Source organism: Phaenicophaeus curvirostris, chromosome 2 (assembly GCF_032191515.1).
Source record: "Phaenicophaeus curvirostris isolate KB17595 chromosome 2, BPBGC_Pcur_1.0, whole genome shotgun sequence".
Classification (NCBI taxonomy): domain Eukaryota; kingdom Metazoa; phylum Chordata; class Aves; order Cuculiformes; family Cuculidae; genus Phaenicophaeus; species Phaenicophaeus curvirostris.
Genome location: NC_091393.1, coordinates 123,889,581 through 123,914,735, shown reverse-complemented (window position 1 = coordinate 123,914,735; position 25,155 = coordinate 123,889,581). Strand labels below are relative to the sequence as shown.

At 42.8% G+C, this 25,155-nt stretch overlaps 1 protein-coding gene across 10 annotated transcripts in view; it reads right to left on the bottom strand.

Annotated features, from left to right (window-relative positions):
- EVA1A (eva-1 homolog A, regulator of programmed cell death) overlaps positions 1-25,155 on the bottom strand; it is a 196,730-nt gene that overhangs the window by 69,837 nt on the left and 101,738 nt on the right. Inside the window, exon 1 of one of the 10 annotated variants that reach the window (XM_069850765.1) lies at positions 4,105-4,258. The exons of 8 other annotated variants lie outside the window; for them this stretch is intronic. In XM_069850765.1, coding sequence (XP_069706866.1) covers positions 4,105-4,195 — 91 coding nt within the window. In that variant the 5' untranslated portion in view covers positions 4,196-4,258. Of the gene's footprint in view, positions 1-3,100; positions 3,151-4,104; positions 4,259-25,155 lie in introns of those variants that run through there. One more of the 10 variants, XM_069850766.1, reaches the window with a different exon arrangement.

Below are 25,155 nucleotides of genomic sequence, written 5' to 3'. Positions count from 1 at the left end.
CAACTTTATGAGCTAAACTCTCACCTTGTTTTATCACCCAGGGGAAACTACTTCTGTTTGAAAGACTATTTTAAACCACTTACAGCCACAGGATTAAGGTCTGGTGAATTCAAACAGAAGGAAGTCTTACATACAATACCTTTTATTTCACGCTAGGATGTCTGAATCCCACAAGCAAAACTATAATGTCAGGACTTTCCCAGTTTCATAGAGATCACTGCAGTTTTCACATGTTAACATTAGATTACCTGGTATTTTAGATTAACTATTCCTGTACCTTTACAGGTATGCCTGCTCCCTCCCATATCATTTTTGGTATTTTGGAGCCAGCAACACAGACTTCATAGAGCAAATGACCTTTGGAAATGAATGAAGATTTGTAACATTCACATCCTACATATTTCACAGCAGGAGGAAAGCTGGTTTTGGCTTCTCTTCTCTCCCTGCTCCCCCCACCCCAAACATAAGAATTGTTGCTCTCAAGTCCGCCCCCTCCAGAAAAATCTGACCTACAAATGGCTTTCCCATAACTCAGCAGACTAGTTTCGTTCTCAGATGGATTTATCATTAACCACATAAGCACATGTTGTCCATTCTGTCCAACCTAATGAATGTGCTATAAATAAAACATCTCTAAAAGCAGGTTTCGCCATACTTATCCAAGCTGTTGCTGCAAGTCCTTGTAACTCCCAAGTCCTACTTATGTTAGAAACATTAATCACTTGATTATAATTCAAAGCATCAGCTTTCTACAGCTGAAACTCCCTAGCACTTGACTTTGGCTGGACCTCTAACCTCAACTTATCACTTTCAGACATACTCCACATTTTCTTCTCCAATCTGTCACTAATGTAGAAAAGATGTGGGAAGTCACTTTTGAAAGGTATTTTTAACCTAGGAGTGTCTCATTAAAAGGAGAACTTAGTCTAAGACAAAATCTTTCACATTTTACTTGGAATAGCAATCCGAAAATACCAGAGGTGCATTTCACCACAACTCACGTCATTTAAAACCAAACCAACTCAAAAAAAAAAAAAAGGAAATTATTTTAGAAAAGAACCATGAGAGTAAATCCTACCTATCCCACAAATGTTTTATATGATCATAGGATTATCTGTAGAGCTTCATATCATCCATCCTGAATGAAGGGAGCTGAATCAAGCCATCTATTAATTCTGACTTGCCTTTTCATTCACTAAGAGTGTACATGGACAGTTTGGGTTGGTTTGGCTTGTTTTTAGCTGATAATATAGAGCTTATATTTCATCTTGACCAAGGTTTTTCAAATCCCAGGGAAACAAACGATTAATTGTAGGAAATCATTTTAAACAACATATGCTTTGGTCTGGAAATATAAAGATGAAGATAAAACTCCCAGAAGGACAGCCACAGCTAATGACAGCCTGAGAGGAAATGATCACACATTCTCAGTTCTTCTGATGGATGTTCTCCTAGCCTTATTAATCAGAAGATTCTGATGTCAATAAATCACTGAAGTATGATAACAGATGAAGGTGAGTTTGGACATGAAATGATCCACGATGAAGGATTACAACAAAGGAGGAAAAGGAAGGGAAGCCAAATACAGTTTTATAAACTGCATCCTCCGCTTGTGAGGACTTGTAGATAATAAATGTCATTCCTCTTCCACATTATCTAGGAGATTAAGAATGTTCCTCAATGTATAACTGCTGGGAAGCCTCTGTAGCACCTTCTCCAGTTACTCCAGGAGGTTTACGTTACATCAATTGCTTTATTTTTCCATCAGTTATGGTTTCATTTACAAAGAGGAACTTAAAAGTACCTTTCTTCTCTTAACATCTTTTGGAGGAAGTAGGCTGCAGTGGCAGAAAAGGAGAATCCAGGCAAAACACTGGATTTGACCTTCCAGGGTTTGTCAGATTCTGCTTTGAGATTCCAGCAAGTTTTCTAGTATGACCTTATCCTGCTGGAATGGTCCTATGTCACAGAGGTTTCAGCAAGGTCTCTACACCTCCATTTAGTCTATATACAGAGCTGACGGTTTCTATATTCAGCAATACCACCCAGCTGTCAATCTACATGTATCGCAGTTTGTGGTTTTCAAGGAAAGCATTTCTCTGAGCACCTCAGAAGTAAACAAATGCGTTTGAGATGCTATTACTGATGGATCATTTCCATTCTCTGCCTTTTTCTAGTGTTTTGTACACTGCAGAATACAACCCTGGCCATCTGAAGCAAACCAAAGCCATACTTATATACTGCAAGTTCAGACCAGAAGGTTATTAAAATGAGGCAGTTTGCCAACAAGGCAAAATTTGCTTTGAGCAACGAAAGCCAGAGGCATACCAGACACCTAGGAGAAAAAGGACAGAAATGCACTGGCTGCCTTTGAGGATAATTATGACTGAAGTGCAATTTGGGTGCTTCCCATGTAGATTATGATTATCAGTTTTACCACAACATGGAGAGGCCTCCAAGCTGATGCCCTACTAATCAGGCAACACTACCTGATGCTGCAGGACACCACTTTGTAGGTAAATGCATCAGGTGGCACAGGGGTGAGAACTGGATGGGCTTTAAGATCCTTTCCAACACAAGGCATTCCATGATTCTATATTCCAACAGAAAATAAGGACAATTTATCTCTGTCATGACTGCTTTGTACTCCATGGAATAGCGGGGACAGCATTTCTATTATTTTTGTTCGTGCCAAGGTTTCTGTATGTAGCTATGTTTAAAGGGAAGCACTGAAAACACACATGAATGGACATTCAATTACAGAATGTCCCTCCAGGCTTTCTAAGCCATCATGAGCCAGAGCAAGAGACAAGTACATGTTAACATAAATTCTAAACTGATGTGTAATTTTACCCATATAGAAGCTGAAAGAGCAGAGAAGAGGGGAAATTAAGAACAAATGGCGAAAAAGAAAAAGAAAAAGAAAAAGAAAAAGAAAAAGAAAAAGAAAAAGAAAAAGAAAAAGAAAAAGAAAAAGAAAAAGAAAAAGAAAAAGAAAAAGAAAAAGAAAAAGAAAAAGAAAAAGAAAAAGAAAAAGAAAAAGAAAATAAAAGGCCTCTATAAATAGGCTCCAGCATCTGAGAAAAAGAAAGCAGAATACCTGGTGTCCAGTGTTGCGGTCTGAGGTCCTCTGTGAATGGATGCATGAGTCTGTGGCATGGAAATGAGTCAGAATTGCTGTCCCAGGGAACCCACTCTATCAGAGCAGTCTAACTCATTTAAGACTTAGAGATATGATTCTTGCTATGTGTATCACAGACTACTTGAACATACTCTTCAGCTGAGACACACCACTTCCACCTCAAGAGTGCATTTCATTCTTACAATGTAAAGAACTGAGTGCTTGTAATCAGCACAGGAATAATCTTAAATTACACCTTCGTGCTACAAAGCCTCTGCTCTTGAAATACGGAGGCAGCTCAAAGAAATAAAGGGGTTTTCAGGACCTCTTTCCATTGTTCTGGAATGAAGTAAGGTATGGATTGCTTGCTCTGGAAGCGTCTGCCCTTGCCTACATTAGATTTGTGCTACAGTAAAGAAATCATGACTTCCACTAATATTATAGATGAAGAAAATTCCCAGCTTGAAACGAAATATTACTGTTTATTATAGAAACATAGAATGGTTTGACTTGGAAGGGACCTTGAAGCTCATCCAGTTCCACCCCCTGCCATGGGCATGGACACATCCCACTGGACCAGGGGCTCCAAGCCCCATCCAACCTGGCCTGGAACACCTCCAGGAATGGGGCAGCCACAGCTTCCCTGGGCAACCTATTTGTTACATGGAGATCGACTCTTTAAATATGCTGATACTAAAGCCATGAAGTGTCAGCTGCAGAGCCTCAGGCTGCCATAGCAATGTTCCCGTGAAGTCAACTGTTAGAAAATCCACCTCTGAACTAAGACAGCAAAATCTTCCCAAACCAGGGTTGATCTGCTTTTGGCACAAGTGCAAAAAGTTACATATATCAACCAGGAATCACCTCACTGTGATAATCAACCAGTACTCCTTACCTACAGGAGGGAAGGAATTTTGCAACACAAGAAAAAGAGAAGTCTTTGGCAACACACTATGAGACAAAAGAACAAACAGAAAGCTCACCTGGCACAGTAGGCGTAGAAAAAACACTGCCGGCTTCCAGAGCCAGTGTTGTAATGATCGTGAAGAAATCTCCTCCTCCCTGGCCTGGCATTTGTTGAATTGAATAGCTAGAAAGACCTTTAAAAGTGGAGGTGGAGCTACCTCTTTGTCACAGGAACAGCCACGTCCCCAGCAGCAGCATCGCTGCTAGGAAGCGTTACATAAACGAGTTCGTGCCAGGTCACAACTAGAAGATGGTCAGAGGCAGAAACACTCCAGTAGGCATTATTTTTCCACAGCACAGCCAAAAGCAGGCAAGTAAACAGTAAAACATCACTGTGGTTGCAGACACCGTTTATTAACAGCAGGATGGCTTTCCAGTCAGTTTGCACCACTGACCAACACCATCTTTGCTGCACTAGCTTGGTGAAAGGCATAAGTTTTCAATGAAGAATTATTTAAATTAAGGCACACAACTCACTGGAAGACCTTCTGTGGAAGCCTCCTTGTTCTTGAGGCCAAAGATCTGTTCACAAACCCAAATCCCTCAGTAGCTACTTATCCATGAGCACGTCCCATGTTCTCAAGAAGAAAACATAAGATCAAAGACCCCGTTCTTAAAAATTAAGAAGGTAATAAGACAGAGGGGTGATGAAAGCCTTCTTCCCACTTTTGCAGCACTGCCGATGCCTTCTCATTTCTAACAGAGATTACAGAAGCGATGGAAAAAGTCCCATGAAAGTGCAGACTTCATGACTCGAGGAGCTCAGCAAGAGTGTTTGCTCTGTCGGGAACCCACTGGACATGGTTGGAAGATACACATTTCACAGAAATGCCTCAAAAACCTATCAAAATAATATGTTGCACTTCAAACATTCCTCCCTAGAGGGGAGGTTGTGAAAATGATAGGCCAAAGGGATATTCTACACCATATGACCTCATGCTTAGCATATAAACTGGTGGGAGACGGCCAGAGGCCACCCTACTCAAGGTCTGGCTGGACATCAGTTGGCGAGTGGTGAGCTACAATTATTATCATTATCGTTGTTATTGTTATCTTTTAATTTATTTCAATCATTCAAGTGTTATCTCAAGCCACAGATCTTCTCGCTTTTGCCCTTCTGATTTGCTCCCCGGTCCCAGCAGGGTGAGGGTGGCTGAGCAAGCAGCTGTGTGGTGCTTTGTTGCCAGCTGGGGTTAAACCACAACACTGATAAATGTAATAGGGTTGATGTAATGGGCTTCTGAAACGCCCCAGACTTGAATTATTGAGTAACAAACTTGACTGTTTTAAAAACAACGTAGTATGGTGTAGATTAATTGGAGACCAGTGAACTGATACCTTTCCACATCAAATAGTAAATGGCAAAAGTTCACTCAGCAGGTGAACTTTTGTTCCAATGTAGATCCCAGTTTACAAGTTGCTATTTAATATTTTTATTGCTGACATGGAAGAAAAAAGTTGAATTATTACCTGATAACTTTGTGACATTTTGGAAGTGGTATAGAATAAAGAGGACAATAAAGCAAAGCAATCCCAAGAGCACTGAGTAAACTGCACATAAGCAAAGTGTATGATTTTCAGTACAAACATATGCTAAGTCCTGAATGTAAGATTAAACAATGGAAATCTTGCTTCTCATGCATGAGAAAGAAGGCCAGAGGCAAATTTGGAAAGGACTAGCAAGTTATAGAATCTAATTAATTTAATATGGACTACTAGTCTGATATCTTCAACAGGGTAATGCATGTACTTGAGATGTAATACCAGGAGGAAGCAAAGAAACATAGAGTAACCAGGTTGGAAGAGACCCACCGGATCATCGAGTCCAACCATTCTCATCAATCACTAACCCATGCCCCTCAGCACCTCGTCCACCCGTGCCTTAAACACCTCCAGGGAAGGTGACTCAACCACCTCCCTGGGCAGCCTCTGACAGTGCCCAGTGACCCTTTCTGGGAAAAATTTTTTCCTAATGTCCAGCCTGAACCTCCCCTGGCAGAGCTTGAGGCCATTCCCACTCGTCCTGTCCCCTGTCACTTGGGAGAAGAGCCCAGCTCCCTCCTCTCCACAACCTCCTCTCAGGGAGTTGTAGAGAGCAATCCAAATCTGGCATTGGTGCAACTGCTGCTAGTATTCAGAGCCTATTTCTAAGGCTGTAGATACAAAGAAATGAGAAAGAATTCAGAGAAAAGGTGCAAGAATGAACAAAGAATTGGGAAAATGACGGAAGAAAACGGGACAACACACAATGATCAATATGATCCAAGTGAAGCCGCTTTATTTTGGGTTCATTCTGTTTTTATAGAATTGTTTAACCTTAGCTCGCCTTCAACAGCCAACTTCCTAATTTGCATGACACAACAGAGTCGTTATAACCTTTTATAACCTTGAGGACCCTGGCCATGGCTTCCCAGCTCCTCCCAGCCACAGTGCTTGGGCTGCTCATTGTATGCTGCCACCCAACAATTCCCCCATTTTCTTTTTGAGCGACCCAAGCACCATTAAAAGCATCAAAACACTTAAAACTACAACAATGGCAATCAAGATAAACAATCCTTGCTGTAAGGCTCCAACAAGCCATTTTCTTGACTTGCCTCACAGCTTCAAGAGCTGCAACTCCTGGAGCTAATAAACCGGCAAAAAATTTTTCCTCAAAACTCCAAAAACGTATTGTATAAACAACGTTAACTTTCCCAGATAACAAGGTCCACCAACTGGTTTGCTGGGTATTCCACCCCATGCTCTGTCACCACAGATTAGAAAATATCCAGGTGGAAGAGCCTTTTCAGAACCCTTATTCCAAATTCCCTTTTCTGTCAAAAGACCACCCCAGTTTCTTCTTCCAATGTGAGGTCCTCTTGCTCCGTCGTCTTCCTTTCTTTCCAGGGCTTGATCCACTTTTGTGGCACCCAGCGAGGTCCAGTATCTGTTAGGACACAAGCATAACCTCTTCCTGTCATTTTTAGTTCAACGAGTCCTTTCCATTCACCTGATTCCCAGTCTTTGCATTGTACCTTGATACCTTGCTGGTCCTGGTTACTCAATCCTGATTCCAGTGATCGATGATGAATTACGATTGGAGGGCTATTCTCTGTTGTGCCACGCAAATTAGGAAGTTGGCTGTTGAAGGCGGGCTAAGGTTAAACAACTCTATAAAAGCAGAACCAACCCAAAATAAAGCGGCTTCACTTGGATCACATTGATCGTTGCGTGTTGTCCCGTTTTCTTCTGTCAGGAAAAGTCATTCAGGAGAAAGACGTGACAAGATTTACCTCTTTAGCTTTACAGAAAAGGCTGAGGTGTTCCTTAATCATATACTGTAAGTAATTAGAGAGGATACAAGTTAGCTAACAAATTTTCTTCAGCTTTAAGAGTTAAATATCTAGAAATGGGCAATAGCTAGAAGTTAAATCTAGATATTTGGAACAGAAATAAACCCAGTTTCTTCGACAACGTTGCAAGGGTTGTTTGATACCTACAGTCACTGGGAATCTTCAAACCAGCTTTATTAAAGTTTCGCTCCAGTTCAAACAGCAACTATTCATAGAATAGTCTGGGTTGGAAGGGATCTTAAAGATCATCTAGCTCCAACCCCCACTGACATGGGCAGGGACACGTCCCACTAGGTAAGGCTGCCCAAGGAATTGAGGGAGGCCTCACGGCCTTTTGATCTCAGTAACCTATCAATTAAGTGACAGGGCTTCAAATGTTTCTGTGGGAGGCTATTTTACAACCTAATAAATGTAATCTTTTGGGAAAAGCTTCATGAGATTCTGCTTTTTCCTTTAACATGCTACTAATAGACCACACTGAGTAACCGATTCCCTTGTTTTCTGTTCTTATCAAAGGAAAATTAAAATAATGGTCTTTCAGAAGCAATAGATAATAACACCTTTTCTAAAACTTGTAAAGCATGACCTGAGAATGAATCAAGTAATTAATTCTTAGTTCTTAGTCACTCCTCCTACTCAAGTCCCAAACCAATACTTGCTTAGGCACAGCAACATGTGATGAATGCTTCTTTCAGCCAAGCACTGGAGGAGAAGGAAATGTGGCATTTTTGACTCTCAGAGTGCCATATTTTATGGTATCTCTACCCAAACAAAAAGACTCCACAGAGAAAACTTAGATTATTGCAAATGTGATCCTGGGGTTGATGATATCTCACTCTCTCCATACATATATTATCACCTGCCTTTTGGCTGTGGCTTCTCCTATATGTCACTCATCCTTCAATTTGCCTCCTAATCTCCATCTTCCTATTTAGTGTCTAAGCACTGTGCGTGTTTCCTTAAGACCCCAAAGAAGCAATTCATGGCACAACAAATTCTTCTTCTTTCCTTATTTAGACTGTTTTACTAGAGACAGAAGCCAAAGTTATTTATTCGGATAATTACTAGCTCTTTCAATGACTGCTCTTTATTTGTAAAGATCAATACAAGATATTTCCCTCTGTCCTCTGGTTCTTGTTTGATTATTCCATTTTTCAGAGATAACTGTATGTGAGCCAGCTCCTTACTTAATCGCAACAAAAACATACCAGGCAGAGCTGGTTTCCCAAGTTTTATTTCTAAGACTTTCCTGTTTCCCATATCCCTAAATCTCCCCTCACAGAGGTCATTTTCTGTCCCATTCCCAGTGTATTCAGTTAATGTCAGTGTCAGGAAGCAGCACAGAGATCTGGTACATCCACCAGTCCTGACTTCAAGTTCTCATTCAGTGGGGCTTCCTAATGCTGTAAGACAGTTTGAGGTCTCAAACGGGATGAAAGGAGACAAGGCGAGGTAAATATGTCACTTCCACTCACAGCTCTGCTTGTGAATGTTTCCCAACTTGGTGAAAGTCAGCTAACTCACAGGAACAGCAGGAAGGTATATTGGCACATGGAAAAGTTAGTTCTTGGAGCCACTCTGCAGAGATCAGAAACCTTTTTTGAATCACGTATACTGGGAGTCACCCCAGTAATAAGAACAAGATTCTGGATCAGTTTAATGTCTGAATCGTCAGCTTTATGCAATTAACCAGTTTCTTTGTGTCCTTCCCCTAAACACAAATGTGAATTTCCATCAGCAGAAATAAAATAGATGTTTCAATGGAGTTCCTGAAGTTTAGACCCAAAAAAAAAGCAAACATCCGAGCAGGAAAATGACATAAATTGAAGAAAAGTAAGTGTCCTCTACAAGGGGCCCTGCCCTTTTAAAGCAGACAGATTTCTCCAAAAAGTGATGAAGAGAACAGCTTGTTCCAGCTGCCCTGTGACTCATCGTGGCATAAATGTAATAAGTGCCAGGACAGCTCTGGGACAGCAAAATGGGGAGCAAATAAAGGCAAAATACTGCCTTGGTTCAGAAGATGTGAAACTCTCAAATAGCTGAACACCAAACTATTAAACTCCCAACTATGTCCTATGTCCTACTATGTCAACACATCCACACTGTACGTGTATGCGAGTGAAGCACAAGCACAGAGATGGTGATGGAGAAGTAGGAGGCTAACGGTCACAAGTGCATCTGAAATATTTATATCTGAAAACCTCCTCACTTACTTGGGTTCCAAAAAGAGAGCTAAGCACATCTGAAGACACGGTGATCATCTTCAAAATGACCAGTGCTTTAGCAAGCTCAGGCTCTGTATCCTAAGAAAGAATGTCAAAGCAACCCAGTTGTGGAGTTCAGCAGCGATTGATGAGATGAGAAAAGCAAGACAAAAAAGATCAAAATGGACTAGATAAGTCTCTTGATATCAGCATCTGTGACTCTTTTGCTATCAGCATTGTTACACTGAATTATTTGCCTCTGTTGTCTTGACTAAGACCTATTGAAATGAGAAACAGCGCATCTCAGGCAATTTGTTAAAATCACTTCAAGTCTCTGAGTGATGTTAATGATCACTGACTGAGGGTGGAGTGCAGCAAGGTGAATGGCATAATGAATGGCAGATGACAAACATCCACCTTTCCGATGAACTTCTATCTGTGTGCTCCCATGGAATTGCAATACACCCCATCACATCCTACTCTTTACCTCAATTACCTTCATCACTCTCCTGGAAAGTATCCTCATACTCGTTTTTATAAAATACACAGAACTGAAGCAGAGAGAAATAAATGGCTTGTCTAAGGTCTGCCCAGGTCTCCAGCCCTGGTGCAGGCAGAGACCTCCAGCACTTGCACTTTTGGAGCTGCAGGCAAATCTTATGGCTGGCTGGTCCTTAGAATGTACCCAGAGCCCTGCTGCTCCCTGCCTTCGTGACAGCCTCTACGTCACCAGACATTGCAAAACCTGTCACGAGGAGGCAAAACAGTTAAGGGCATAAGTGCCAGCATCAGACCTTGTGATAGTACTTCAGGTTTGGTGCACGTGCTTCAGGAGCTGCCAGATTTAAAGACACTTAAGAAGATTTTCACGGGAGTATTCACAGACATGGCCTGTCTCCATATGTCTATCAATAATGCTCAAGTGTCATCATTTCCAGGCTAGGATCTTAAGATGCCCTCACCTGCTATAGAATTGCTAAGGGCCATTATCCCTGTTTCATAAACGGGGAAAGCTGGGCACACAACAATAAAACAATTCTTCTGCAGTAACTCACAGATCAGAGCTGGAATAAAAACATAAAAAAATAAAGCATCAAGTAACCTGTACTATCTACAAAGTGATGGAGTAACTATTCTCAGAGCTTTCTCTTCCATTCCTTCTCCATCAGCCCCACCTTTCTCTGATACAGAAGGGTCTGTATGTCTCCACAGATGAGAGATTCCTGGCTGGTAGAGAAGTGCCTCCACCAGTCACCTCCACTCCATCAAGAGGGTAGGCATCTAGCTGAGGCTCAACAAACAGCATTTCAATCTGCTTATTAAAAGGGCTGTCAGGTAGAGCAGAGGGAGGGCACAGGCAGGACAGCCAGCTCCCTTGTGCTCTGTGGAAGGAGCGAGGATGAAAAACAGGTTTATTTATGGCTCTGCTGCTCTGATTTGAGCACACAGGGATTTGAAAATGCACAGTTTTCATGTTCATTTATTTTTAAACCCCAGAGGAAGGTTTGGACATACTACCTGTGAGAATGTCACTGACCTACTCCTTGGGTCTATTATCTACAACATCATCTTCCAGTGCATCTCTCCCAGGATACAGGTCATTAGCTAAACCTAACCACACACAACTTGCTCTCAAGATACACAATGGTCAAGTGATGAGACTAGCATGATATGCAACAACAGGGAAATGGGTTTGAACAAAGCACAGGTACTCTCCAAGCCCACCATCCCTACTAGTGTGTCCCCAAGTGATGAAATGCAAAGCTCCCAAATATCATGACAGAAAGAACAAATACATAAAACATAAGGGTGCCTCTTAAAAATAAACGCTGCTCCATGATCTTTTTCCCAGGAGAATGGAGTTTCCAGTGTGCTAGCTCTCTCTGCGTGTGGCATCACATACTGCATGGTCTGTTCCCTATAAGCTCTCAACATATGCTACAAATCTGCCCCTGCAGAACAAGTATTCTAAATCAGACGCTTATGCCGTCTTCTGATCTTTTACAGTTACACGTCCATACATCAGATTTTGCCACAGGCTACCATTTCTTTCTTTCCAGCATCTGAAACGCATGACCCACAGTTTGGGTTTATGTATGTTTTACCACAGTTTCCACATAATCACACAGAAAACTTTAATTCTCACCTTACGAGGCCAAGCACAGACACGTCACACCAGACACAGGCTCAGCTCTACTCAGCATCTTTCAGAAGTGTCATGACTGTATCTCTGATCACCAACAGGCTGCATTGCCACAATTGATGGAAATGTCTGAATCAAAGTCCATTGCAAACAAAGCCTTCTCCTTCACGTTTAGTCGTTTGCCCACATAATTTTCCACCTCCTGCCCCAAAGTCATTAGGCATTTGCTGCCTCTGAGCTCTCGTCACTTCAGTCGTGGATCAAGCACAGCAGTGGTGCACGAGGTGGGCATTTGACATCACCATAGTGCAGACACCTCTGCAAAGGTGTGCATCACCCTGCAAGGACCCACAGCACTCACAGAGCTTGGGTTCCACCAGGCCAGCATTGGGGATGAATACACAGATTCTCAGTATATAATATTTCAGACAAAAAGACCAACCTCTAATGCAGGTTAGAATACAGAGATGAAGTAGGTACAGGTTTCCTGCAGACATCAAGGGGAAGCAACTCCATCCACTGCAAACTCACCATGCCTAAAAGCTACAACTTGCCCCTCCCATTCCTCCCTCTCCTTCCCTTCTACTTATTTGCTAGGAATTCATCACACCTGGCCTCTTCCCCATCCCAGAGCACAAGCAGTAGACACAGCTGGTTGGCATCTTCCACTTTCCAGCCACCTCTGACTAAGACAGCAAAAGGGAAAAGGAGCTGTGGGTCACTCCAGCCCCTGGTTTATTGCAACACCTACCAGCTGGACAAACCCTCCTGCCTCAAGGATTGACATAAGTTGGCACGGCGCTCACTAGAACAGCGTTGTCTGTATATGTGCATGTTTAATACCTCACCAAGCAGGGCTCACCCACTGCCATCAGACATCATAGGACACGTTTTTGTTCACAACCTGGGAATGAGACTCTTCCCAAAGGGCATAACCAGACACAGGGAGAATTCTAGTGGGCATAAGCCCTTGCTGATTGGATGCAAGAAGACAGAGGTTTATTCAAGGCCAGGTTGGATGGGGTCTTGAGCAGCTCGATCAAGTGGGAGGTGTCCCTCCCCATGGCAGAGGGGGTGGAATTAGGTGATCTTTAAAGTCCCTCCCAACTCAAACCATTCTGTGATTATTTAGTCCTCTGGAAAGGGACTAGCTAGGAAGCGGTCACAGAGAAATGCTCTTTAAAATGCCTGCTCTGTGCATGGAGCAGATGGCACAGGGGCATTGGAGAAGGCTTGTAAACAAACAATTCAGCTTTAGCCACAAGATGTTTCAGCTGCTTTGAATACGGCCTGTGTCACCTCCCAGCTGGGGCTGGAAAATATCAGGTCTGCTCTGCCTGCAGGGCTTTGTGAATTTGTATATTCTGAACCATTGCCAGGAGTAACTTTGGTGCTGGAGGGATCAATGCTGGGCCCTGTGCAGCACAGCAATAAGGCAGGGACTTATCTGTGGAGAAGGGAAGCTAGGGAATTTCTCTCTCCCACTATAAACTATTTCTTGGCTCTTTACACTAGTTATCAGCCCTTGGGAATACATTTTCCTCTCCCCATACTTTTCTGTGGTCTGCATTATCATTCACTAAATATCAGCACGTGCTATTTATCATGAGGTCCACAACCCTCGCCCACTCCAGGGAGTTTGCAACTAAGTCACAGCAATAAATTTTCTGATATTCTATGGGCTTTGTAGCTCTAAGAGGCACGCAGCTGAAATTATTATCTCAGAGTTTTCAACCCCTAATCTCACAGTGAAACTTCAGTCAGCAAAGGCAGAGAGGACACACACAAACACAGGCTGTTTATACTCACAGCAGATCCAGACTCAGGCTCCAAGTCTGCTTATTAATAATGGCGATTACTTTGGCTCCATTGGTTTTATAACAAGTTTGAAAGGCTCAGGGGAAACCACATTATCTGCAGCTCCCTTTCAGCAGCACTTTTGGTTCCTAGGCAAGCGAAGGAAACAGGGCGTGTTTGCGGACTGGGAATCTGTTATAATAACATCGTAGTGACCAAAATGAAAACCATAGTCTACAATTACTGCCATCCCTCTGTGTTTATTGCAGAACAGAATCATCAGAGACCTGACTCAAAACCTGTTGACTCCACTCAAAGATTTTGCAGCAGGTTCTACAACTGCTTAGACCTGACATCATCCCTTCCTGACCTGCTTTGCTCAGCATGTTCAGGGAGTTTGGCCTCTCTCCCTGCAACAGGTGTGGTCTAAGGTTACTCCAACACCTTCTCATTTCTGAGCCACAAAGCTCCTTTCAGACTAATTCTTTGTTAATGACTAGAAATGCTCCAGCTTCTTCTGGCTACAGGGTATGATCTCAAACACCCTCAAAGCAAATCAGATTTCAGACTGAACTGGAAACATTTAATGAAGACTATTAGGGGGAGTTCTTATTAAAGAGATAAAATAAATGCTACTTGAATGTACCTGTCCAAAAGAAACACTGGTCTGAGGAGTCTGTATTTTTCAAAGTTATCAATTTAGCCCAGCTCAGCTTTTACCGCCAATCTAAATAGTGGTGGAAGTTGTCCAATGACTTCTTTTGCCTTCCAAACAGGCTGAGAAATCACAGGCAAAGTCATTACTATCAGAGAGAAGACATCCTCCTGCCCTGAATGTACCAGACAGAGGTACATGAAGCAGCTGCTGCTCTCTGAGAAGAGAAGCCCAGGAAAAGGAGGAGACTTGTTGAGCAGCTGAATGTCTGTGTCCCATGTACCAAAAGAAAAACCAGTATTACCAGGTTTTTCTTTGCCAACTTTATGGCAACATAACCAAAAAATGGAATAGTTTCCCCTGCACCAGCAGGGCACAACCCTCCCCCCTATTCCTCTCGTGCTTTTCTACTATCACAGGAGCCAAAGCAGAAAAGGTCCCCAAGTTCAGCGTCCGCTGGCCTTTCCCTGGCCAGTTCAAGGCTCACTCTCCATTGCACAATTGCCAGACTATCTCAACACTTCCCTGTAAGGGTTTAGTTTGCAGCCCCATAACCCTTTCTGTCAGGAAAGTTGCCCTTATCTGGAGCAGGGGCGTTTCTAAGTATGCCAGGCAGCTGAATGCAGTAGCCTGTTATCCCAGAAAGTCTGAAGAATAAACAAAAAGGGACTGGAAGAATAATCATTAATAAACTTCCTTGATCTGGAGGTCAAAGCCAGAGCATATCTATATTAATAAACTAGAGGGCTCAAGCACTGGTTTGCAATCATACACATGTTGTAATAAGAAAAATTCCCAGAGATATTTTGGCCCGTGCCCACCCAAACAGCACCTGGTGTGGTCGAGGGGACAGCACAGCCAGGGCACTTCTCACTGCAAATAGCTTTGTTACAGAGAGTTTCTCTGTTCAAACAAGAGCCATGCTGTGCCCTAGAGCCAGAGAACATCTCTACCGTACAAGCACAGCCCCCAGGGACTCTTTCCTAAACTGGAGTTCAAACTGGCACAGAGCAGCGGCTGCCGCAGCGCATAGGGGACGCCTGGCAGGTCATTGCTGCCTTCTCAATTTATTTGAAGTCACTCCCTGCCCTCCCTGCTGCCTGGAAGACACAAAGGGAGCAGAAGGTGCTGAGGGCTGCAAGTCAGGGAGATTCCCCCTGCATGGAGATTTCCTACCAGCAGGCACCTAACCAACACCAGTAGCTCCCACGTGGCGCAGGGAGAGTGGAGTGGCCACGCCATGGCACACGGCGAACCGCACACCAGCAGATGATGCTGACAGGCTTGAAGCCAGCTGGAAAGGTGTCTAATTAGGCTGTGCTGGCTTCTGCCAAGAGCAGGGTTGGGTTGTCCCTGGAGATATTCCCAGGCTGTGGGGTCTAGCTGGAAGCTGCATGAGCGAAACACTCTCTTTTGCCTATAGAGAAGAGAGTTTCCCTGGGTTACTGAGGGTCTTCACTCCACTGGTGAGACCCCAGTCCTTTCTCCAATTGACACAGGTTGTCCAAGCAAGCAGCCCCTTGCAGGATTGGCTGCAGTGTGTCCTCCAAACCAGGCAGGACCTCCCGTGCTTGAATCAGGCTGTCAGGGTAACACACCACCAGGCACATGAGGCTGTGCCGTGGTCAGTGCAGGGTGCACAAAGGAAAGCCCGGCAGTCAGAAGGGTCATGGAGCTCTGCTGGTATCACCCCAGTTGCTTTGGTGTGGACAAACATCCCACAGAGCTGTTGTGTAAAATACGGATCTACCAGAGCCCTCTGCAATACCACAGTGCATAAGTATTACCAGGAGATTTCAGCTGTGGGACAAGCTGTTATTTTTGTATTATTATGTTTTCCGTGCTATAGATTATAGCCCTAACCCCAAATCCTTGCTTCTGAGCTGGGTAAGTTTCCACTGAAATAAAAAGAAATAAAAAGAATGGGAAAGTTTTTCTTCTGTCACCAACTGGGAAAAGAAAATGCCCTGGGGAAGGACAAGGATTCCTTTGATGCCTCAAAATAGAGAAGAGGCTCTTTGCTTTTCTGTGGCATAAGAAGGATAACACTGCTGTGTCCATTTTTGGGATCCGCTGTTTTCAAAGATGGATAAAAACAAGAAATAAAGAGCAACACTAGCTTTCTCTCTCTTGATGTCCTCCACAGGGGCAGCTGCCAGAGTAATGAAACTATATTAGGACCACTGTACCCCTTAGAGAAAGATAAACTCTTCCGAGGGTTTCACCTTTGCAGAGTGACAAGAAGGGGTAGGGAGTCAGCTTTGGATTCAGAGACTTGCATTTAGGTGTCAGCAATGTAGATGTCCATATGGGCATTACGTGTGCGAGCTCCCGTTATTATCAACGCTGATCCAGTCTTTACAGTCTGAGAATAATTCAGCTGGTCAAATACATACAATCCAATTAAACATGAGTGTCCAGACCTTTTGAAAGGCCCTAGGCTGAAACATCAAAGACCAGGTATGCAAATATTAGGCAGGACCTATTAATAAAACAAATTGTCTACAATATGTACAAGGGCAACTTAACTCTACGTATCCAGTCAGTAAAAAGCCAAGTTTTCTTTGTTCACTGGCTACAGCAGGAGCTTTGATTCTTCTAGAGAGCTACATTCAGTATCAGAATCAAAATCTGAATCCCATCCTTCAAAACTGGGTGCAAACCCACAGAAGAATAAGAACCCTTCAGAAGAGACATTTCCTGAAAACAGATATTTTTGAACTGCACACCTAATTTTTGTCTTTTCTGGTAAGAAGACATGAAACTGCCAAAGACTAGTAAGTTTAAAAAAACAAGATCTGAAGTAAATTAGGAAACTTATAATCAACAAGGTGCTACAACAGCATTCAAATATCATGAAGTTTGAAGACTCTTTCAGGAAAATGATGACAAATAGCCATTGAAAACATGTAACTTCGTAGAAAACTCATTCAAGCTAAGAAATATCTGACCTAACTTTAGATGTCAATAATGCAGACACTCATACTTGATCTAGTCGCTGTGGGTTCCTTTAAAACATGAAAGAGACAAATAGACACTTATAAGGTACCTGAGATATCTGCTTGAAAATGAGATGAACTACAGTCTAGAAATGCCTATTTCTTTTTATATACTGACTACAAAGGGAGGCCAGTGTGTCTAGTCCATATGTAGCTGATTATACCGTAGACGGCTACATCTGGTTGGTATTAGAGCATGTTTAATAACATACCTGTTTGCAACTACATTCCTATTCAGATCAATATGTCTATGCACTCAGTACTCCATCCCTCTACTTGCACTCAAGATTACACCCACTGCTAGTCCAAACCTTTAGTCTTGAACTTCAAAAGCATCTGTAGGCTGGACCTGGCTACACTGAGATCTACAACTTGCTCAGTAAGGTCCCTCAGGAAAACACAGCTCACCAAGCCAAAATGAGACACCTGAGATGCAGCTAGAGACACAGCCTTCCCTCCAAGAAGTCTGCAGAGGATCGCTTACAGAGAAACAGAGAGGAATCATTACGAGTCACTTCACTTAGGAAAATATTTTTGCTCTAACCAAAATGTCAGTGCTAATGATTAAACACATTTCACCGAGTAAAACCTATCTGCTCAGGACTTCAGCAAACACATATACGAAGAGCTATCATGCCAAAAAGTAAAGCAGTTTGCATGATCCTGAGTTCAAGAGTGAGCCAGGTTCATGTATGTAAAGAGCTGGTGAAACTTCTACTGTCTGGAAAAGGTAAATCATTTCTTGCACCAGCCTAGCGTGAAAGTCAAAAATCTGGCTCAATCATGAGTGTGTTGGCATCCCAGGGTACGGAGCACAGTTCCTTGGCCAGCTGCAAAAGGAAGGTAAGTCAGTCATTCAGATCTATAAAGCAGCAACTTGAGCTGTTATTAGAAGCCTGTCTCCGTATCTGGAAATTAAATGCAAACATACGCATACGCCTAAGTGCTGCTTTAGAGAAAATCACTACCCTGACAACGCGGAACGGGAATGGGAAGGAAAGAAAAACAAAAAATAAAAACCAATACAAACCAGTATTCTCCACTTCATTGTCTTTAACGTCAAAGGCACCCTCATTTTTAATTAAGCATAACTTAGGAGACAAGGAATGATGAGGTGAGGAAGGAAAGAAAATCAATTTGTTTGTTGATATTGTACTAGGCTAAGAAACGTCTGACAGAAAATTTACATTACACGCGTCCTAACTCCAATTTACTAGGTGATTCGATCCTCTCAAAAGAGAGCCACAACACACCACTGACATCCCACATTTCATTCTTCACCAATACCTAAGGCATCTGCAGAAGGTTTTGATAATTTCTAATAGCACAGAGGAGAAAATTTGCCTTTCTTACTTGTGGGAATCGGGTACAGCTTTACACAGTGGACCCTTTGATCAATGTACAGCACATTAAAAAATGTGTGTTACTATGCAATCCTGGGATAAATCCTGAACAGTTTGGGTTTTTCACTGAAAAAATGGGAAAAAAGAATTTAATACTAGTTATTTTTCACAGTAGTAAGAATTACAACAATACTTCTGAAGAAACAAAAAGAATAAATGTGAGACAGTCACTGAATTCATGACTGAGTAAATTATCTTGACAACAATGGATATGTCAGGCAGAAGCTTAACACCTGACCTTTCCAAAGCTTCGTATCAATAAAGTTCAACAGCAACTGTAGGCACTGATAGGGAAGGCTCATCACATCTGTATGATCATGTCTGCACTAGGTGCATAACCTGAAACCCCGAGGGAGGTATGAGGCTGCTGTTCTCTCGTGCCAGATGCTGAGCAAACAGCCCTAGGACCTTCCCCTGAACCACACAAGGCAGGAGGAACCCAAGTGACCACCCAGAACCAAAAAGCTGGTGACAAAACGGGGTTAAGAAGAAAGCATCTTGGCCTTGGGCCAGTGCCCATCTACTAGGTCATGCCAACTACCGTGCCTGCCCAAAACTAACAACGCTTGTTGATAAGGAGGTGAGGGAAGATATGTGGTGGGATTTTGCCCTTGTATGAGCTGATCAATTTTCTTTCTAATTTCCATGTAAAAAAAGGCATTTCTTGTCTATTCCAAGAGGTAGGTTTTTGATTCTTAAGGAAATACTACAATAATTTCATCAAAGCTTGAAGCAAATAAATATGATCTAGGGACTGGGTAGTGCAAGTCCCATCTACAAACTGGTCCTTGATACATACTCCCCAGGTCACTGCGAGCTATAAGTATCCAGGCTGAGACAATTTTTGACCAGCTAGGAAAGAGTTCTGTTGGACCCCAGATGGAGCTGCATACCAGGTATCTTCCTCTCCCTGAAGCTTTGGCTTGGACAGAAGTGGAGTGACACCCATTCAGAAAAGAGACCTCCAAGTCTCTGCCCTCACTCCTTCCCCTGAAGGCACCGACACCAGGGGTCCATCTACTTGGATTAACCAGCCTCCAGAGTCTTTGCAGGCAGCTGTGAGATGGCTTTTAAAGATAAAAGATAGACCAGGGTGGTCTCAAGGGTTAGGAATTTTGTTAAATATCTTCTAAAGAGACTGAGTAGGATTTGCTTCATTGTTTATATTATGCAGTATCAGCCATCTTTTTAGTGCACTTCACAACAATTAAATACACTTTTGATGCCCATGTACCTTTCATCAATGTGCTACACATACCTATGTGGCTCTTTCTGTTCTTCTATCTCAGCAGCAGCTCACAAACCCCAGTTATACCAAAAGACCCCATCAAAGAGGTTTGCATCTTTGGTGGCTTTCACGAAACTGCTTTCTATTTCCCTTCTCCATGCCACTCTTCCAGTTCTCTTTTCACGGTCAGGAACAAGGGTTTTCCAAATCCCAGAGAATTTCCTGTTTGCTTTGCATTGAAGTGGAGAGAAGAGAAGAGAAGAGAAGAGAAGAGAAGAGAAGAGAAGAGAAGAGAAGAGAAGAGAAGAGAAGAGAAGAGAAGAGAAGAGAAGAGAAGAGAAGAGAAGAGAAGAGAAGAGAAGAGAAGAGAAGAGAAGAGAAGAGAAGAGAAGAGAAGAGAAGAGAAGAGAAGAGAAGAGAAGAGAAGAGAAGAGAAGAGAAGAGAAGAGAAGAGAAGAGAAGAGAAGAGAAGAGAAGAGAAGAGAAGAGAAGAGAGAGCTAGAAAACAGCAGGGCAGGGGTGAGGGCACAGCAGAGAAACGTACACTTGCTCCCAGAAAGACACCATCTGTGAATCCTTCTATAAACAGTGCAAGGCAATGGCATTGTCTTGATACATTTTCAGAAAGGGAAGACAAATATACACGTGATCCACACAAATGTATCTTAGTCGGTCATGATGTCAAATGCCGCCTTTAAATTTAATCTACTGAGTGTTTCACTGAGCTGTCAGCCACCCCCAGTAGCCTCCGGGCACTAATGAGTTAGCATCAAGGTGTCAATGCTTTTGGCATTAACCTCAATTAGGAGGAGTTAGGGTGGTCACTGAATGAAGGGTCAGCCAGTCATTGCGGAGACATTCCTCTAGCCACAGCCTGCAGTCTCCTGCATGAAAGGAGCTGGCAGATTCACTGCCTGCCTCCTGCTCAATAAAGAAGATTCATACGTGGCCCCATTACTGCTAATTACTATATTTGAAACCTGTGCCGGTCTTGGCAGGCTTGGAGAATCAACAGTAACCCTATTTAATGAGGCTATTCAATCAGGTTCCCAGGTGAAATAGTAGCCCGTGACAATAAAATGGTAAATATCTACCACTTATTCATGGTCAGAAGGGAGTCAGTATGTCAAAGAATAGAAAGTCTGTGCATCAGGGTTACACTTATAGAAAAAAAAAAATCATTACATAGATAACCCATGTAACTTTAATTCTGCTCCACTTACCTCTCTCCAGACTTCCTGAAAGATTTTCTTTATACATCTAACACTCAGATGTCATCCTGCACAATCATTCTCAGGTAGATCTGCTTTTGTGGGGTGAAATCACAGATGGATCACAAGTGCTTCAAAGACTGTGCCCTCCCTGTTCAAGCACAGAGGTCTCAGAACAGCCAGACCCCCAGATCCACCCCTGGCCTGCAATCTGTTCTCTAGCTGGCAGGATGCTGTTCAGCCCTAAGGACACGTGCATATTTATTTAGGCCAGAGGAAATCATTCAAGGCGCAAATATGTTTAGAAACTTCAAAGGTTGCGTCGTAACCTTAGTTATGTTGCACTTCAGCATTACAGTTATTAAAATAGAAACTCTGGGTCCATTCTAAAATATTTGTTAAGTTTCTAAACTTCTAAAATATATGGATAATACCGGAATAAGAAAAAAGTCCCATCTGCCTCCTTAGCATCCTTGCTATCACCCAGCTCACCACGCCAGTCCAGCTGCCCTTCCCTGCAGCCAGCAGGGACTGTAACTCCAGCATCCCCTGGCCAGATGCAGCACGGACTCTGACCAAAATGACCTGCAGAAGTTCATTGCTCTCAACAGGAACCTTGCAGTGATGCACCCCACTGTCAATTTTAAACTATGGTCCTTATCAACTAAAACAAACCCCCCAAAAATAGATATAAAAGGAATAAAATCCTTAGGTGCACATGCCTTGCGAACAGTGAGGGTCAGGGCTTGCAGAGGACTTTAGCTAATCTTTTCATAGGGCTATTCTTTTTTTCCATAGTAGAAGCTCTTCATGTTTTCCAGTACTGGCAGGGATGGAGGACCACAGCAGTCATGCAAAGCTTGCCTAATTGTCAGGCAGCACTTGTCTTAAAGTTCATTCTGCTTAAGATAGCCTAAAAGCTGTCCTTTGAACTCCCTCTTTGCTTCCTCTAGGCCCATCTTCCTTCCTCCCCATCCCTAAGGCAATGATTTTTATCTCCATTTCTTCTCTACAAGAATCAAAGGGCTTTCAAGCCTTTCCCTGGAGGTGACAGCATTACCTGCTCCTCCTCCAACTGAGATACAGAGTTCTGCTTCCTCAGAATATTTATTTACCCTGACCTGCACCAGACACAGGCTCATTCTGCCCTGCTAATGAAGAGTTGCTGTGTCTGGGCCAGCCACGCCAGGCGTGTTCAGACTCTTCTGGATGCGTGATTCAGATCAAGCTACAGGGAGCTACAGAGAGCAAAGACAAACAGGAGCAGCACAATGACAGCTTCCGATTACTTAATATACCACATAAAACCCCATCAGGCTGCTTGTGCCACATCAGTCACGTTTTACATCTTGTGCAAACACTAATGTTAACTTTAAGCAGTTCTTTGCCTCTGGAGCATATTCCTCCTTGATGTCGGATGGCAGGGCTACTATAGTCTCTGTTAGGAGCAGGTATCTCCAAGCACATTAATAAAGTCTGTGCCCCACTGGCTGGAGCAAAAGACACAGGCATCCTGCCTTTGCTCTCCAGAAATCCATGATCTCCAACAGATCCATGCCATGAAACCAAATTATCATAGAATCATAGAATCATAGAATAACCAGGTTGGAAGAGACCCACCGGATCATCGAGTCCAACCATTCCTATCAAACACTAACCCATGTCCCTCAGCACCTCGTCCATCCGTCCCTTAAACCCCTCCAGAGAAGGTGACTCAACCCCCTCCCTGTGCAGCCTCTGCCAGGGACCAATGACCCTTTCTGGGAAGAATTTTTTCCTAATGTAAATTATATTATATGCCTTGCTGACCCAGGGGACTTCCTTCTTTGCTTCTATGATTCAGGAAACAGCATCCACAAAAACCGTTAGGACAACATCACCACAGACAACACAGTCACAGCCTCAGAAGTTGGAAAACGTAAGCCTTGAGCTTTGTGCTCACTTTACAGTCTTTAGTTACACTGCCAGTGCTTTTTTAACAGGTTTGTGAAGTATGAGTATTTCTGAAAGTGAGGTCTAAGTTTTTGGAAAGCAGAAACAAGCTCCTTGCTTTTCCTTCTCCTGAATGGAAATATGTTAAAGGCTAGAAGGAGGTTTGACAAGTCCATTTCCTTGCAGGAATAGGCAATTGATGCTGCATCACCAATGAAAATCTACTCTGCCTCCTCTCCCATAGCTGACAGTCTACAACCGAAAAGAATAAAAACCTGAAAGCCAGTTAAAGAAAAGAAGACAGCAAAAGCTATTGACCCCATCCTAGCTCCAAGAAATATGATGGGAATTCATACAGGTGAAATGTAGGAAGCAAACCTCAATCCCACGCAAATGCAATTAACAGGAAAACCCTTCTCCAAACCCAGATCTGGGGACTGACACAGCCCTGGGCTGGGGTGCAAGAAACCGAGCTGCAGTTTGAGAACTTTTTCAGCACTAATGTTCCTGTCGGGCTGCAGGTGATTTCTTAAGGTTCGGAGGAAGAAATCCGCCTTAGAACTTAGATAAGCATCATGTTCCCTTTTACTTGTATAAATTTATGATAATTGGAGGTACAGTCAAGCAGTGGGACTGGAAGACAATAACCATAAGGGAAAAATAGTGGCATTATAATTATCATTACGATCTATTTTGACCAATAGGAACATTTGTGGAAGAACACAGTGGTTGAAAGCCATTTAACTAGATGGAGGTCCCATTGTAGAGGTCCCACATGGAAAAGCTGGGGTGGGGCTCTCTATCCATGAGTGCAGGGATAGGATGAGGGGGAATGGTTTTAAGGTGAAAGATGGTAGATTTAGATTAGATATTAGGAAAACATTATTTTCCTGTCAGGATGGTGAGTGAGGCCCTATTCCAGGTTGCCCAGGGAAGCTGTGGCTGCCCCATCCCTGGAGGGGTTCAAGGCCAGGTTGGATGGGGCTTGGAGCAGCCTGATCCAGTGGGAGGTGTCCCTGCCCATGGCAGGGGTGGCACTGGATGGGCTGTAAGGTCCCTTTCAACCCAAACCATTCCATGATAACAACTTCTCAGCTAAGCATAAGTAGCTCCCTTTATAGTCAGTATAGGAGAACTGTTACTTCAAATATGCAGTCCATCTCTTTCAGACACTTATTTTAGGATTAGACAATTTGTAGCTTCAAAAGCAGCTGTATCTCTCCATCACCTGTAAAAGGTTTTTTTCTCAGCTGGGAACATCTACACTACAAATCTCTATGGCTTATGTGTCTACTCTCAGTCAGATGAATCTCACTTCATGAATGTTTCATTATTGCAGTCATTACATAACGACTGAGTAGCTTTTTAAATAATACACTACGGCCTGAAGAGAAGCACGGGATTGATGCAAAAATTACTAGACAGAACTGTAATATCTTAAGAAAACAAGAAAGAGGATTTGAACAGGTGTCCTAAACCTTCTCTGAAGCCAGTGTCTGGACACCAAAAGTAGCCACATGGTGTAATTATAGTATATCATCATTCTGGTTTTTTTTTATTTATTTGGTAGGTTAAACTACATGGCCATGAATTTAAAATCTACCTGTCTGTGAGCTCTGCTTTACAATAGGACACAAGAATCCCAGTTAAACAGACACTATCAAACATTACACGTTCAGTGTATCATCCCTAGAGCTAAGTTGCTTAAAATGTTTACTTGTTTGTAAACATCAATTTTATTTCAACTTCAGAAGAAATGAAGTCTCCATTGTATATTCTCTATCTATCTTTCTATTGCAAAACCCTGTGTGCATTGCCCTGTTTCAAAAGGGTCTGAAAGGCTTTTGTTTTTCTTGGCAGTCTGGAATTGGTTTTTTTCTGTTATTTTGTGCAGATTTTGGACATTGCTTGTTTATAGCAACAGAAAGCATTTTTGTAGTAATAAAAATACATTTTCTACATTCATGAATTCATAAATTTCAAGAGCAAAAGGGATTCTTACATTCATCCTGCCTGAGGCACTGGTAGATTTACTGCATAGAAGCTAATGGACCACAGCACAGCTTCTCTGAGATGACAGGAGAGAATTTGTGCAGATCTTCTGTCTCCCTCCTCGTCACCATCACAAGAGCAACCACCTTAGAGCTCTCTTTTCTAATGTAGA